We start from the raw sequence: 15,490 nt of genomic DNA, 5'->3' as shown, positions 1-15,490 counted from the left end.
TGGATTGCCCCAGCGTATCAGATCTCAGATACTGGTTCTCTCTCCAGAAATTCTTCTGTCCCTCTCATGGTGGTTACAGACGTTCCACCTAACCAAGGGTCACCCATTTTGGATTCCGGAATGGGTGCTTCTTACAACAGACGCAAGTCTCCGGGGATGGGGTGCTGTGACTGGTCAACACTCCTTCCAGGGTTGTTAGACATCGGTAGAGTTGATCCTGCCAATCAATGTGTTAGAACTAAGGGCCCGATTCAGACCTGTTTGCAAGGCTGCGTTCGCACACAGCCATCAGGAGGCAGAGTACCCAAATAACGCGATCGTATGGTAAGACATCAGGATGCCCTTTATGTCTTAGCGTGCGTCGGCAGTGCGATCGCAAGCCAGTCTAATGGTGCCCACTTTTCCTGTGCAGCACACGTCATCTCCAGGAAGTGTATAATACAAACGGTAACATCGAGACCATTAGAGGCATACGCAGTACTTGTGGTTGACCCTATCCTACCACAAACACTGCGAGTGCTTCAGTGTTTAAACATGCCAGGTGACGTGTACAATGACGCAGTCTTGTAATTATGGACACCCATAAAACGCCGTTTTGACGCTCAGACCCGCCTGAGTTCACACCACCACTCCCCTGTTTTCAGGAACCTTCCCCTGTCACCACCCACAAATGGCTCATTATGTCACTCAAACTAGCGGGCAGCCTGTGTGTTCTGTGCGAGCGCTCCCCGATCGCAATGAATGGTTCGCACACGCACACTGCGACACATGCGCTGATAGCATCAATCGGCAAGCAGCATGTGAATGCAGCCTAGTGAATAGGTCTGAATCGGGCCCTAAGAGCCATCTACGGAGCGCTCACTATGGCTCAGAACATTCTTCGAGACAAGCCTGTGCAGTCCGACAACGCCACAGCAGTGGATTATATCAATCACCAGGGAGGCACTCGAAGTCGGATGGCAATGGCAGAAGTGTCACGCATTCTCACATGGGCAGACGGTCACATCCCGGCCATCTCCGTGGTGTTCATTCCGGAAGTACTCAATTGGGAAGCGGACTTCCTCAACCGTCATGACATACATGCAGGGCAATGGTCTCTCCACCCAGAAGTCTCTCAACTCCTAAAGGACAGATAGGGCCTACCAGAGGTGGACCTCATGGCCTCCCCACACAATTGCAAGCTGCTGGTGTATGGGTCCAGAATAAGGGATGGCAAAGCAGCCTTTGTAGATGCCTTATCAGTTAAGTGGACCTTTCATCTTGCGCATCTCTTTCCTCCAGTCTCGAGTCCTTCGGAAGTTCAAGCAAGCTGGAGGCACGGTCCTGCTGGTAGCTCCAGCTTGGCCCAGATGGCATTGGTACTCCGATCTTCAGAGTCTCTCCATAGATGCTCCATTTTTACTGCCTCAATGGCTAGACCTGTTGTCTCAGGGTCCCTGCATGGGTCGTCTGTCTTTGACGGCATGGCTCTTGAGACATTACTCCTAAGGTCCAAAGGATATTCTCGCTCTGTGGTCCAGATTTGGGGGTGCTTTCCTGTCACTCTCCATTTCTAATTTTCAATCAGGACAGGGTTGTTCCATGGACCTGGTCTTCTTCCCAAGGTTGTTTCTCCTTTCCATTTTAATTAGGAAATTATAGTACTGGCCTTGCAATCACCAAACCTCTCAACAGGTGAGGCATCATTGGATGTGGTCCGGGCCCTTAGGATCTACGTGGATACTCTGTTTGTTCTTTATGGATTCCAGAAGAAGGGCTGGTCAGCCAACTTACTTGTTTTGATAACCAGATAAGTAAGTTTATTTTACTGCTATTATATATGATGTTTTATGTATTTTTTATTTATTTTATTATTCCTTCTATTATGTGTATATGTGGACTCTATGTGCATACCTCCCTACATGTTTAGGGTTCGGTCTTGTCTTAATAAAATTTGTTTTATATATTTTTGATAAAGTCCTATAAAATGTTTTTTTTATAGAAGTATTTATAGGTGTTGGTAATTTGCACAACTGATTGTATAATCAAATTTTAGTATACTGTACATTTTTCCTGCATTTTGTTTTGTTTGGACTTTCTCACAAGAACATACCTACTTGCTTTATTTCCAGATGCTTAGGACTTTAAGAATTTTAGTGGTTTAGTATCTTGCTACATGGTTGTATTTACTTTGCACTGCACTATAAATAGTTATTTTATGGTTTGAACTTTAGGGTTTTTGCATATATATTTACACAGGGTAATAAGCAGGGTGAGAGCTCTGTTTCAGTTCCAATATCCCCATTTCTTTACACATAACAGATTAGATTTTTAGTTTTTATTTTATCAAGGCTTCTCACTTCATTTGGCACTTTAAACCTCTGTGTATATATAGATATACAAAACAATTATGGTGAGCAGCGCTCAATTCGATAAGTTTGTTTTCCACACTTTTCAAAGTCTTAGGCTGGGTACACAGCTAAAGATTTTCTGTCCAACCATCAAACTAGTTGATTGGTTGGAATGAAAATCTGGTAAGGAATGAAAGCAAATGACAATCAGCAATTTGCTCCCAAACGCCGGAAAATGGACAAAAACTGTTGTTTGAACAAATTGTTTAGATCAAACATTTAACAAACTTGTCTGACGGCCATTTTCATCTGTTTTCTGGCATTTAGGAGCAAATTGCTGATCATCAGTTACTCCCATACCTTACCAGATTTTCATTCCAACCAATCAACTAGTTGCATGGTTGGACAGAAAATCTTTAGGTGTGTACCCAGCTTTAGTTACTGTCCCAAAAATGACAGAAAAGTTACACTCCTCACAATATGAGTGGCAGCTTCAAACATCTCCAAAGAGGACTAACACTCCAAAAAGTCCCAAGTACAGATTGTTCAGCAACTGTGAGACTACAGCGCCATCTAGTGTTTAAGATCTGAAAGACCACTTGTGCTTTATTCCAATTTCCTTTCAATTACGGCTCCAGAGAGATATTTTCACAGCCACAAGGGTAAAAAAAAAGATATAATAAAGTGCATTAGTTGTGTACCATTTACATAAACTTTATTTTTGAATATAATAAACCACCACCTCTATAGGTGCAATTCAATATTCGTCTTGTACGAAAGTTCTTGCACCCCTCATACAAGTTATATTAGTGCAAAAAATAACGAAACCTAAAGTAAATCCAAAGAATCACCGCAACAAAAGTGCACAGTGCTTTGTGCAACCATATTGTCTCCAGACCATGTGACCAAAACCATAAATAATAAAGTGCAAGTGTTCATACCAGCGGACTAATCTGGCAATGTCCTGATGTCCACTCTGTCACTCGTGTAGATTTTGTGGTAAGACATAAATGTGTAAGGATATAAATCAGTAGTATATATATAAAAAAAACATTTAATAAACAAGCATTTAAAACATACATCTAAGAGCAGGAAGTTGAGCCTCCTGAAGAAGACCTGCTATACGGTTAGCTGACGAAAAGTGTTGAGGTGGTCCTGGTGTTGTTGGTCCAGACTCTGATGTGGTGACCCCAGCCAGATAAGCTCAACTTCCTGCTCTTAGATGCATGTTTTAGATGCTTGTTTATTAAATGTTTTTTATATATACTACTGATTTTTATCTTTACTCATTTCTATCTTACCACAAAAATCTACATGAGTGACAGAGTGGACATCAGGCCAAATTTGTCTGCTGGTACGAGCAATTGCACTTTATTATTTGTGATTTTGGTCACATGGTCTGGAGACAATATGGTTGCGCAAAGCACTGTGCATTTTTGTTGCGGTGATTCTTTGGATTTTATACACAAATTGTGCACTTTAGGTTTCGTTATTTTTTGCGCTAATATAACTCGTATGAGGGGTGCAAAAATTCTCGTACAAAACGAATATTGAGTTTCACCTATAGAGGTGGTGGTTTATTATATTCACAAGATTTTATGCAAATGGTACACAACTAATGCACCTTATTATCTACTTTTTTACCCTTGTGGCTGTGAAAATATCTCTCTGGAGCCTTAATTGAAAGGAAATTGGAATAAAGAATAAGTAGTCATATGGATCTTAAACACTAGATGGCGATGTAGTCTCGCAATTGCTGAACAATATTTTATTTATATATATATATATATATATATATATATATATATATAGATATATATATACACACACACACGAATATCTGTATATGTCCAAGTTCTTTATACACTAAAATCCTGTTCTCACGGGGGCAGATCAAAGTTCTCCAATAAGACCGTTGTTGACGGATCCCGGATTTATGAGAAATAGAAGGGGGTATGAAAATCGCTCTATAGTGTAATAATTTATATAAATGTGGTGCACAGCTTGAAAATATAAATGCGTACCGTGTATACCTATTTATATAGGCATTTAATTTATGTCTTTTTCCTGGGTCCTCACCAGAAACTTCTTTGAAACATATAGTGTACAGTACAGTCATTGAGCCTTAGCAGTCATAAAAGAGAGGGAGAGACAAATACTCTCATGGTGTAGTATTTCAAACACATTTATTTGTACATATCACAAGCGAGTCGATGGTCCCCCACTGCGCATGCGCCGCCTCCAGCGTGCGCATGCGTGAGACCCGCCGAGAGACTGAACCTCAGTCGCTGCGGGTCTCGCTACAAGACGGGGAGCGGCTGTCAATGGTGAGTGACAGCTCGCCCCGTTTTGTAGGCAGGGAGGGGGGGTGGCTGCACAAATGCAGGCATTTCCTTAGGAACACTTGGAGTTTGTGGGCGGCCCTACTGACATCACTAGTGATGTCAGTAGTGGACGTCCTGCTCTATTAGAGCAGGGAGTCCACTCGGGCTTGCGAGAGCTGATACCCTACCACAGGGTCTCCTCGCAAGCCCGATGGTTGCGATAATCACGACGGGCTCCAGGCCACTCGCAAAAACTGTGGGTGGTCACCCACAGCGTAGCGAGCGGCCTGAAAAAAAAAAAAAACACACCCTGATTCAGCGAGCAGTTCTGAATCAGGCCCTATGTACAGTACTATACTGAGAGAACAGATATATAAATAATAGAATAGGTCTTACGTAAGATCCTGTAGAATACAGGCTGGATCTCTTAGTCCCTCACACAGAAGATTTATTGCAGAGTCCTCCAGTGGATTCCATGACAGGTCCAGTCTGGTCAGAGAGCGGTTTGTAGTAATAACAGAGCGGAGATCATCACAGCAGGAGGAGGTCAGATGACACAATTGTAACCTGATGAGAGATGAGGGATCTGCATTAGGTAATTTCTTATCATTTCCAGCCTCACACTCAGCATGATGTCATCACTGACAGAATAATACTGTGTAATGTAGATACAATGTTGGAGTATATATCAGCTAATAGACTGTAGGTGTTGTCACTGATAATGGTGTTAGTGATGTAATGCATATAGATGAGAGTAGGTGGATGTATGGCTGGATAATGTCTCCTTACAGTACTGATCAGTAAAAGATCACATGACCTCATAACGACCTTCTATAAACTGCAGGTGCTTTAAATTACCACTCACTTTAGCTGTGTGAATATAATTAATTTGATGCCTAAAGGTGGGTACACACCTGACAGATATATCTGCAGACTGAGTGATCTGCAGATATATCTGTAGATGATGGTCGTTCATACACACTGATGGCTATCATTTGTCTGGCAGCCGTGGGTCACGCTGGCCAGTGGGGCATGTTCGCCCACCTCTCTGAGGTTGCTGCTCCATGTGTATGGGCGGTCTGCAGACCACCCGTACACACTTGCCGATGGACAGTTATGTCTGCAGACATCTATCAATCGGCTGTACAGCACAGCCAAAGCGATATGTCTGTGAACTACGTCATTCACAGACATATCATCTGTACACACTGGCCGACGGGCAGCAAATATATTGGCCGATCAATTGATTGGCCAATATATCTGCCAGTGTGTACCCAGTTTTACACACAGGCAGAAAAAATAGTTTTGTCTCCTGGACAATCAAAATCAAAGCCCCCGACTGAAAAGAACATTATGTAACTACTGGAAAGACACCAGGTTGCGATGTGAAACATATGAGCAGAATAAGATTAAGATCAAACTTTGGGTGTCCATCTAAGCCGTGCCTGGTACTCACTGATTTCATTTTTGAAGAAATTTAAAATTCACAATGTGACTTGTATTTGTGTGTTTTAAAAATAAAAATAAATTATATGTTTTAAGTGAAATAAAAGTTAAGCTTGGTTTTTTTTATGTGTGAGAAAATTATTTATTATTATTATTAGCAGTTATTTATATGGCGCACACATATTCCGCAGCGCTTTACAGAGAATAGTTGGTCATTCACATCAGTCCCTGCCCCAGTGGATCTTACACTCTATGTTCCCTATCACATGCACACACTTACACACTAGGGTTAATTTTGTGTTGGGAGCCAATTAACCTATCAGTATATTTTTGGAGTGTGGGAGGAAACCCGGAGCACCCGGAGGGAAACCCACGCGAGCACAGGGAGAATATACAAACTCCACACAGGTAGGGCCGCGGTGGGAAATTTAACACATGACCTCAGAGCTGTGAGGCAGTAATGCTAACCATTACACCGTCTGTGCTGCCCTGTCATGCCCTCTATATATTTTTGGGTTATATAAGGATAAGACTCACCATTTTATATCTTATTTGGAACTCAGCACCAATTATGAATATTATTATTTAATGAGGATTAGTTTAAGGGAGAAGCTGTTGCTCCATTTATATTTGTAATGGCTGCTTTGTGAAGGGGTTTATAGCATGAATAATATCACTCATATATTATTATTGTATTGTGATTTGGACACCATAGTTTTATTGTATTGCTGCTAAAGATGTTTTCATATAGAAAATCTAGGAAGAATTATTTGAAAGATGTATTCTCCCCAGAGGGAGTCCTAGATTCGAACAAGAAGGATGAAGATTTAACAACCTTTTTTGGATAAATTAGAGAGACTTGTTAAGAGAAAACTGCCTAAGGTGGAAAGTGATTACTCTTGAGCAATATCAGGTTAATTATGTGGTTCCAAAAGGTCTGAAAATTATGAAAACTCCGTCTTTTGACTCAATAAGTAAAGGTTTTAAAAATGAGTGGGATATGATTTTTCAGAATTGCTCCCTTGCTTTGATTGATCTAAACTTAAGAGAAAGACATACAGATCTAGTTGAACTTAATCAGGAAATTGATACACTGAAGGTCTTAATTGAATCATTCATTGATTTAGAAGATGTTAAAAATAAAGGAGGAATTATTATAAGTAAATTAGAAAAAAAAACACCAATGAATTAAAAACCATAAAAAATATCTAAGGGATTTGGATAGTTTGAAAACAGAAACATCTAAATCGTTGATGGAAAAATCCATATATAAAAGGAAAATGAACAAGATAAATATCCCACCCAAAATTTTTTTTGGGGAAAGGTCATTTTAATAAAAGAGATCAAGAGGATTTTGAACCCACATGGGATAGATATAGAGGAGCCCAAAAACCTAATAGACCCAGGTACAGCAACTGGAGGTTGGAACCAGACAAAGAGAGATCCAAATCCAACTCCACCTATTCCAATTATAACACAGAAAGGTGTTATTATAAACTGCTAAGGAAGAGATTAGAAGTGAATGAAGAAAGAGAATGAAGAAAGAGAATATCATATACCACTAAAAAATAGATAAGAACATTACAAAAAGCAAATGGTTTTAAAGGGCCTCGTCTTTTTTAAGATGGTAACCTTGGACCCCAAGGAGAGAGTAAAGAGAAAATGGAAAAATAAATCTAATAGGGGGAAGTGGAGAGGCAGAAAGAACAATAACAAAAAGAGAAAAACCCAAATAGATTCTGGAATTATAACTACTATAATAATGAAAGTACAGACATAGGCAAAAGACATGGGGAAATAGAAATCAATATAAAGGGTTCTAATATGAGTAAAGTATTTATCTTGAGTGACAAAGACCTTTTAGAAGAGGAAGTAAGCATATTTAAAATAAAAGTTTAAAATTTGCCCCAATAGTTAACATTAACCAGTTTTAGATCTATGTCGATCTTCAAAAATTTATAAGGAAATTAAGTGTCAAGAAATTCTTCCTAAGAAAAAGGAAAATGATCCAAAAACAAACGAAGTAGAAAAAACTCTGTTTAAACCAAAGTCAAAATTTTATCCTAAATATTTGAAAAATGAGTATCAATTGTTTTAATTCTATTGTAACCAAAGAACTTAGAAAGGTCACAATCCCCTAAAGGAAGAATATTACTAAAAAAGAAACTCTAGCAATTAAACCCCTTTAGGAGAATGATAATATGATTTTTAATTTGGCGGATAAGGGGGTGGTGTGGTTATGATGAATAAAAGATTATGTGGATGAAATAGACAACTGGGTGGCCACTTAACATATAAGAAGTTGAGAGGTGATCCCACATCGAACATCACTAAGAATGTATTGGAATTCACAAAGAGAGCCCAGGAAAAAGGTTATATCCAAATATGAATTGGATTTAATTAACATTAGTAACCCCTCCACCCCACTTATTTATGTGCTACCTAAGATACATAAGTTTCTAAAAAGAAAAAAGCCAGGATGACCTATAATTATGGTGAGCAGTAGTATCTTGTCCAATTTATCAGCTTTGGTAGACTTTTACCTTCAACTGCTTGTCCAAAAGACAAACTCGTTTTTGAAGCATACAGGCGATGTCTTAATGAAATTAGATAATCTAAGATGGGATGAAAATTGTTATTTAGTAAGTGCAGCTGTAATCACTCTACACCATAATAAAATGGGATAGAGGACAAGAAGCCATTACATTCTTCCTGAAAACCAGTGAATATTCAGAAGACCTCAAAGATTTTATCATTGAAGCAATTGATTTCATTTGAAAAAATATATTTTTATTTTATTGGCATATATTTTGTTTACAAATCAAAGGAACAGCAATTGGCACTAGGTTTGTCCCCAGATATGCTAAACTTCATGTCTTATTGGAAAATGCTAACCATAGAGACTATGAGAAAAAAGAGTGGGCAAACCTGATGTGCTGGTGGCGTTTTATCGACGATGTCTTTTTCATTTGGAGAGCAGAAAACTCCCTAAATTATTTCTTCTCAAGCCTCAATTTTATTCTTTTAATATGAAATTTACTTTTAACATGAGCAAAACAGATTTAGGGCCTGATTCAGAGCCGTTCGCTATTTGCGCTCGCTCGTCCAGAAAATAGGGGTGGCTATTCAAATGAACCGTTCGCTGTTTGTGGTCTGTTCACGCCTCTAGGTCTGAACGAGCGAACAAAACTTGCGGTCGTTTTTTGGGAAACTACGCCCCCTGGCCGCTCGCATCCTACGTCATGTCCGCTATTTATTAGATTAATCGAGTACATCGAACAGGGTATGAACTGCTCGCTATTCTTGTGGTTGGTTTTTGCTACCACAATTTTGCGAGCAGTTCTGGCTAAAAAAAAACCCAGTGACGTGGTCAATGACGCTGCTGTTTTAAATATGCACACCCATAAAACGCCCGTTTTGACCTTTAAGCACGCCTGCGATCGGATCTCCACTCCCCGTTTTCAAGCACCTTCCCCTGTTACCACCCACATACGCCTCATTCTGTCACTCAAAATAGCAGGCATTCGCTATTTTGCGAGCACATGAATTTCGGCCGCACTGACTGGTTCGCGCATGCATATAACGATCCGTACGCATGCGCAGTTGGGCAAACATCGCTCGGAGCGAACGAGCTGCCGCTTACGAGTGGCTCTGAATCAGGCCCTTAGTCATTTTTAAATTTAGTGATTTATGTTGAAAGGGATAAAATCTGTACAAAAATACAGAAAATAAGCTGACTCAAAATCTTACATTGAGATCAATAATGAGCACCATAGAAGATGTTTCAAGAATGTACCCCTTGGTCAGTGTAAATTATTAAAAAGAAACTGAACACATCAAAGCACCTTAACGGAACAGATTGAGGAAATGAAAGGTAGAGTTGAACAACAAGGTTACCCACATCAGTTGTTGGAAGATGCTAAACAAAAAGTAGAAACAACTGAAAGGAGCCAACTTCTAAAGGAACTACCCAAGAGGGAAAATACCCATCCAAATTATAAATGGGCATTTATTACACAATATAGTGCCTATTATAGACATGTTTAAAATGTTGTTAAAAAGAATTGGAGACTATTGAAAGATGATTCGATGTTAGGGGATGTTATCACTAACAAACCAGTTTTATCAATAAAAAGGCAAATTTGCTTAAAGATATGTAAAAACTGCTTTACAAGAAAAAAAGGTTGCAAGCAATAAAATGAAAGGGTTCCATCGCCGTGGCACTTGTTTGATGTGTAGAACTACAAAAGACTATGGTCCTCATTCAGACCCGCTCGCAAGCGCTGAGTCCTCGCAAGCGGGTCCATGTTTGGCGCCTGCGCACACACAGCGGCTGCACTGCGTGTGCACTAGCCCCGGAGCGAGAGAGAAATTCTCTCGCTCCGGGGCTCACTACCAACGGGGTGGCTGTCGATGTTGATTGACAGCTCGCCCCATTTGGTAGGCGGGCCGGGGGGGTGGCTGACCAAATGGAGGCCGCACTTGAAAACACAAGCGGCCGCACACATTCAGAGCCAGCGCTCGCTTCTTGCGAGCACCTCTGAATGAGGGCCTATGAGAGGAAGACCACTTAATTTGAAATAAAAGGAGAAAAGCATAGAAGTCATGATTTTATAACTTGTCATTCAAGGAATGTAATTTATTTTTTAGAATGTTTATGTGGTTTTATTTATGATGGGAAAACATCAAGGAGCCTGAAAGTAAGATTACCAGAACATATTTATAATATTACAAAAGGTCTTGCCACACATCCATTGTCCCAGCACTTCTCATGTGAAATAAAATGGATCTTCTCATTAGACACACTCACCGCCAATGGCCTAAATGCCAATTTCGAACTCCAATGGTTTTAGATTAATCCTCCCTTTTAGTATAATTATTTTTATAAGATTGTCTTTAAATATTTTATAATGCATGTATGTATTTTTAATGCATTTTTTTATTATTTTTTTACTCTATTTTTACATGTATCATCCATGGGGCCACAAAGAAATTAATCCATATGTGGAAATCCCCCCCTTCTGGTATAGGGATGGACCATGTTGGAATACAAAGTACAAGACAGTTTGATGGTAAGGAAGGTGGAGATGACCACTAAAGAGAATTTATAATGAAGAGATGGGAATACCATATTTGGTAGATGGTCGCCGGGGATACAGTATGTCACTTCCAGGATGCATATCTTAGCAAAGAAAAGGAGTTTGTAAATTACACTTAACCGGAAGTCACTAATGAAGTGCATACATTACGCCCAGGCATTAACTTTTGGCCGTGAGGTAAAACACAAGTGGAAGTGGACGCTGGAACTCCAGCATCACTTCCAGATCATCGTGGACCAGAAATAGGATGTTTCTTCAAGAAGGATCTAACATCTGAAACAAATTGTACGGAGAAGCATGCCCAGAAAGTGGATAGAACCAGCACTGATTGCCTTAACTTGACTATTGAAAAGCTGACTGCGGTGGTGCCGAGCTTGAGGCCTGGGACCTTATGGTCTATTACTAGCACTAGCCCACCGCAGCACGTCTAAAGGGTGAGAGATTCAGGATCTATGCTTTCTCTTTTGGAATAGTGCTGTATATATCCTTTGGGCTGTATTTTTATTTGGTCTGTACATTGTCATTGTTTTTTTATGTGTGAGAAGATATATGTATTCTTTTATATGCATACCCTCTATATATTTTTGGGTTATATAAGAATAAGACTCACCATTTTGAGTACCAATTATGAATATTATTATTTTATGAGGCCCACTACCAGTATCTCACATCCGTAATACCTTGCAGTCCTGCAATACATCGGTAACATCGGGCCGCCATGCACAATTACAGCAGGTCTGACCTGACTCAGAAATTGCAGTGAGTCATGTCGTGCGACGACACTGTGCATGTCGTCGCAGTGGCTAATTTATGTATACCCATGCAACAGAGTTCAAATGAACAGGTACCTCTGTGTTTCGCCAACCACTTCCCCGACATCACCCCACAATGCTCACAGCCTGTCACTTACTCTGTGATGGCTTACTGTGTTCTGCATATTCGCAATGTGATCGCAATTCAGCCGCTGCTCAAGTGCAATGGAGTGCATATGCATGCATAGTACGCACTATCAACCGATCTGTGGGCCTGATTCAGAGCCGAACGCCCTGACCAGAGCGCTCGCTCTGAATCAGGGCCCTCCTCCCTAAAAATGGAGCGGCCTCTTGGACGCTCGCATAGCTGTGGGGGTCGCGATGGTCAAGACCATTGCGACCATCGGGCTTGCGACGAGACCCTGCGGTAGGGTCTCGGTGACCGCAAGCCCTGGAGTGATTTTGGCTCTATCAGAGCCAAAATCACTCCCACTGACATCACTAGTGATGTCAGTGGGGCCGGATCTAGACGGTAAGCATTCCCATGGGAACGCCTCCGTCTGGCAGCCACGCCCACCAAAGGGGGCGTGCTGTCACTCACCATCGACAGCACGCCCCCTTTGGTGCGAGACCCCGAGCGAAGTATTCCTCGTCGCTTGCCGGGTCTCGTGCATGCGCACGTCGGAGCTCCCTCCGTCGTGCGCATGCGCATTCGGCCACCATCGACCCGCTTGCGAGCGTCCTTCGCTCGCGAGCGGGTCTGAATCAGGCCCTGTGTACGCTGTTGTAATTGCGATTAATGCTGAATCAGGCCCTGAGACAGTGAGTAAGGGTAGGGAGGCTCTTACAGATGCCCTATACACTACTATATGGGAAATATACACCTTCATTATAAGAGCTGTCACATCTGAGATCACTTTTTACATGAACTATAAAACTAATACTATACTGTATCTATTACAAGACATTAATCTTTAAGTTTGGTCATTATGCAATACCACAAATGGGGACCTGGGTGTGTATTTAGCAATCACTGATTATACAGTTTTAAGGGAAACTGCTCTGTTAACCCCTTTATTTTCTCAGCAATCGGAAAACTGCATAACTTACCTGACAAGATACAAGATTTAAAAACACAAGATGGAATCCCTGTCTGAGACAGAGACATTTGTTCCACTGTCCTAGCAATGTACAGACACGTAGAATGCACAATCGCCGGTACTTGCCTGTTATCGGGAGATCGCATCAAAGTTATGATAACTTATCAGATGCTGTTTCACATGCAGAGTGTAGTACCTCAGAGCAGCCATGAGAGGGTAGGGGCCGCAGTGCACTGCTTCTACAATGCTGTCAGGATAGCCCTGGCATGTAATTAGACTATACAGGAGATACACAGTACTTGCCTACTTTTGAAAATAAGTTTCAGGGAGATTTATAGTCAGTGGTAGTATGTGTCATCAAGGGTTTTTTTTTGCTCCGCCCAAAGGGCGTGTCTAGCTTTACCCATGGGCGTATCTATTGCTACTCATGGGGTGGGGCGCTGGCAATAATGGGAGATTGGGGTTGGCTACTGCGGGATGCAGGTCCTGGGGGTTGTGGGTAAGAGTCACTGCTGTCCAGTTACTGTTGAAGCAGTCCAAGATGTGTCATATCATTGTAGTGTCTTCTCTCCCCTATATAATAATAATACCACATATAGTGTGTGCTGGGAGCTGTTATTACCTCTCATATATCACTGTACAGTCCCCTCTCCCCTATATAATAATAATACCACATATAGTGTGTGCTGGGAGCTGTGTTAATACCTCTCATATATCACTGTACAGTCCCTCCCTTATATAATAATAATACCACATATCAGTGTGTGCTGGGGGCTGGGTTATCCCCCATCAAATATTACTGTACAGTCCTCACTCCCCTATATTATAATAATACCACATATCATATCAGTGTGTGCTGGGAGCTGTGTAATCCCTCATCATATATCACTGTACAGTCCCCTCTCCTCTATATTGTAATAGTACCACATATCAGTGTGTGCTGGGAATACGGATTCCCTTAACTATACCATCCCGGGAAAGTGTGCAGTCTTCACAGTTTGTCACTCACAGGTTGCTCATGACTCTGCTGCTCAGACCTCACTGCTCTGACAATGATAGTGTGGCTGCCGTGGAGGAGGAAGCAGGTCCCACTACATTGTGATGAGGTGCCACCAGCAATTATTATGCCCACCAGCAATAGTATGCAAAGTAGCTAAGAGATAATGCTGATGTACAATATCTGAGTCTGTATAAGAACCAAAAGGAGAAGATATGCAGAGGCTTATGAAGAGTATCACTTATGTAATAATGGGTGTACGATGTGATCTGATGAACGTAGAATGATTGTGGGGCCCACAGCAGCAGTGAGAGCATTAGCAATAAGGCTGCACTGGTGACTTGTTCCAGGGCGACAGTTGTTACAGTGTACACAGAATGGGCCATTAGACAAACATTGGGTTTGAGATCTAGGCCTGTGGGTGTAAACAGCTGCAGGATGCTTTATTTCTTGTCTACTTTTGCAATATAATATACTTACTTTAGTTCCTGCATCTGACAGTGATTAAACATCCCAGATAAACTGAATTCAGCCCGAGATACGTCTTCCTCATTAACTGGAAACAGACAGTTACTGAAACTAAAGAAGACACAGAAACACATAAGTAATTACATGATGAGACCTTAAAGCACATGCAATGGTGATTAATAGTATATAGTAATAGTGTACACTGTGTGCCATAGAATAGAATATAATTACATGCACCTTATGCTGGGGCAGATGGCTATGGGTCTGGTATGATTTGTCCATATTCAGAAGGTTAACAGTTAGAATGCTGACATTTAACATGTCTATACAAGAATGTCGACATATGGTGGTTTGCTTATTTTAGCCCCATCCTAACCCTAAGCCAAACCCTAACCCAAAGCCAAGCCCTAACCCAAGCCAAACCCTAACCCAAAGCCAAACCGTAAAGCTAAACCTAAAATTCAACAAAAAAATAATCAACATTGTCAACATTGTGGGGTCAACATTGTGGTGTCAACATTCTGAATGTGTCTACATTGTAACCATGTAGAACTAAATGCAGGTCAACACATTGATTGTTGACCTAATGATCATGTCAACCTTCTTATTATTGCCATTCAGAACCAATGACTACCACTGGTGGATCACTAATTATTATTACAATCATCTTTTTTATATGGCCACACAAGGGTCCGCAGCGACATACAAAGTACATAGATAAAAACAATATGAACAAAACAAGAACAAAGTCACTTACAGTACAGACTATTGCAGGACATGAACATGGTATAAACATTGCTGCATCAGCAGTCATAATACCCAAGGGAAAGGTGCCATTGTAAGCAGTGGGGAGGAGATGATGGTATAAGTGAGGGAAGGCAAAACACAGGAGGGAAGAGGGTCCTGCTTGTAAGAGCTCAGGGAGGAAAAGGGAAGGAGTGAATTTGTTTTGACCAGATCCAAATAGGATTAAA

The 15,490-nt window shown here is 41.0% G+C and overlaps 1 protein-coding gene across 1 annotated transcript in view; it reads right to left on the bottom strand.

The window, feature by feature from the left end:
- Positions 1-15,490, bottom strand: part of LOC148508053 (NACHT, LRR and PYD domains-containing protein 3-like) — a 108,449-nt gene that overhangs the window by 38,804 nt on the left and 54,155 nt on the right. Inside the window, exons 6-7 of the mRNA XM_088445168.1 lie at positions 14,529-14,627; positions 5,051-5,221 (exon numbers count right to left, since the gene is read on the bottom strand). Of these exons, the coding sequence (XP_088301294.1) occupies positions 5,051-5,221; positions 14,529-14,627 (270 nt within the window). The remainder of the gene's footprint in view (positions 1-5,050; positions 5,222-14,528; positions 14,628-15,490) is intronic.

This window comes from Taudactylus pleione, unplaced genomic scaffold (assembly GCF_031769625.1).
Source record: "Taudactylus pleione unplaced genomic scaffold, aTauple2 ptg000377l, whole genome shotgun sequence".
Classification (NCBI taxonomy): Eukaryota; Metazoa; Chordata; class Amphibia; order Anura; family Myobatrachidae; genus Taudactylus; species Taudactylus pleione.
The sequence above is the reverse complement of the archived record's forward strand: the minus strand, read 5'-3'. Positions and strand labels throughout refer to the sequence as shown.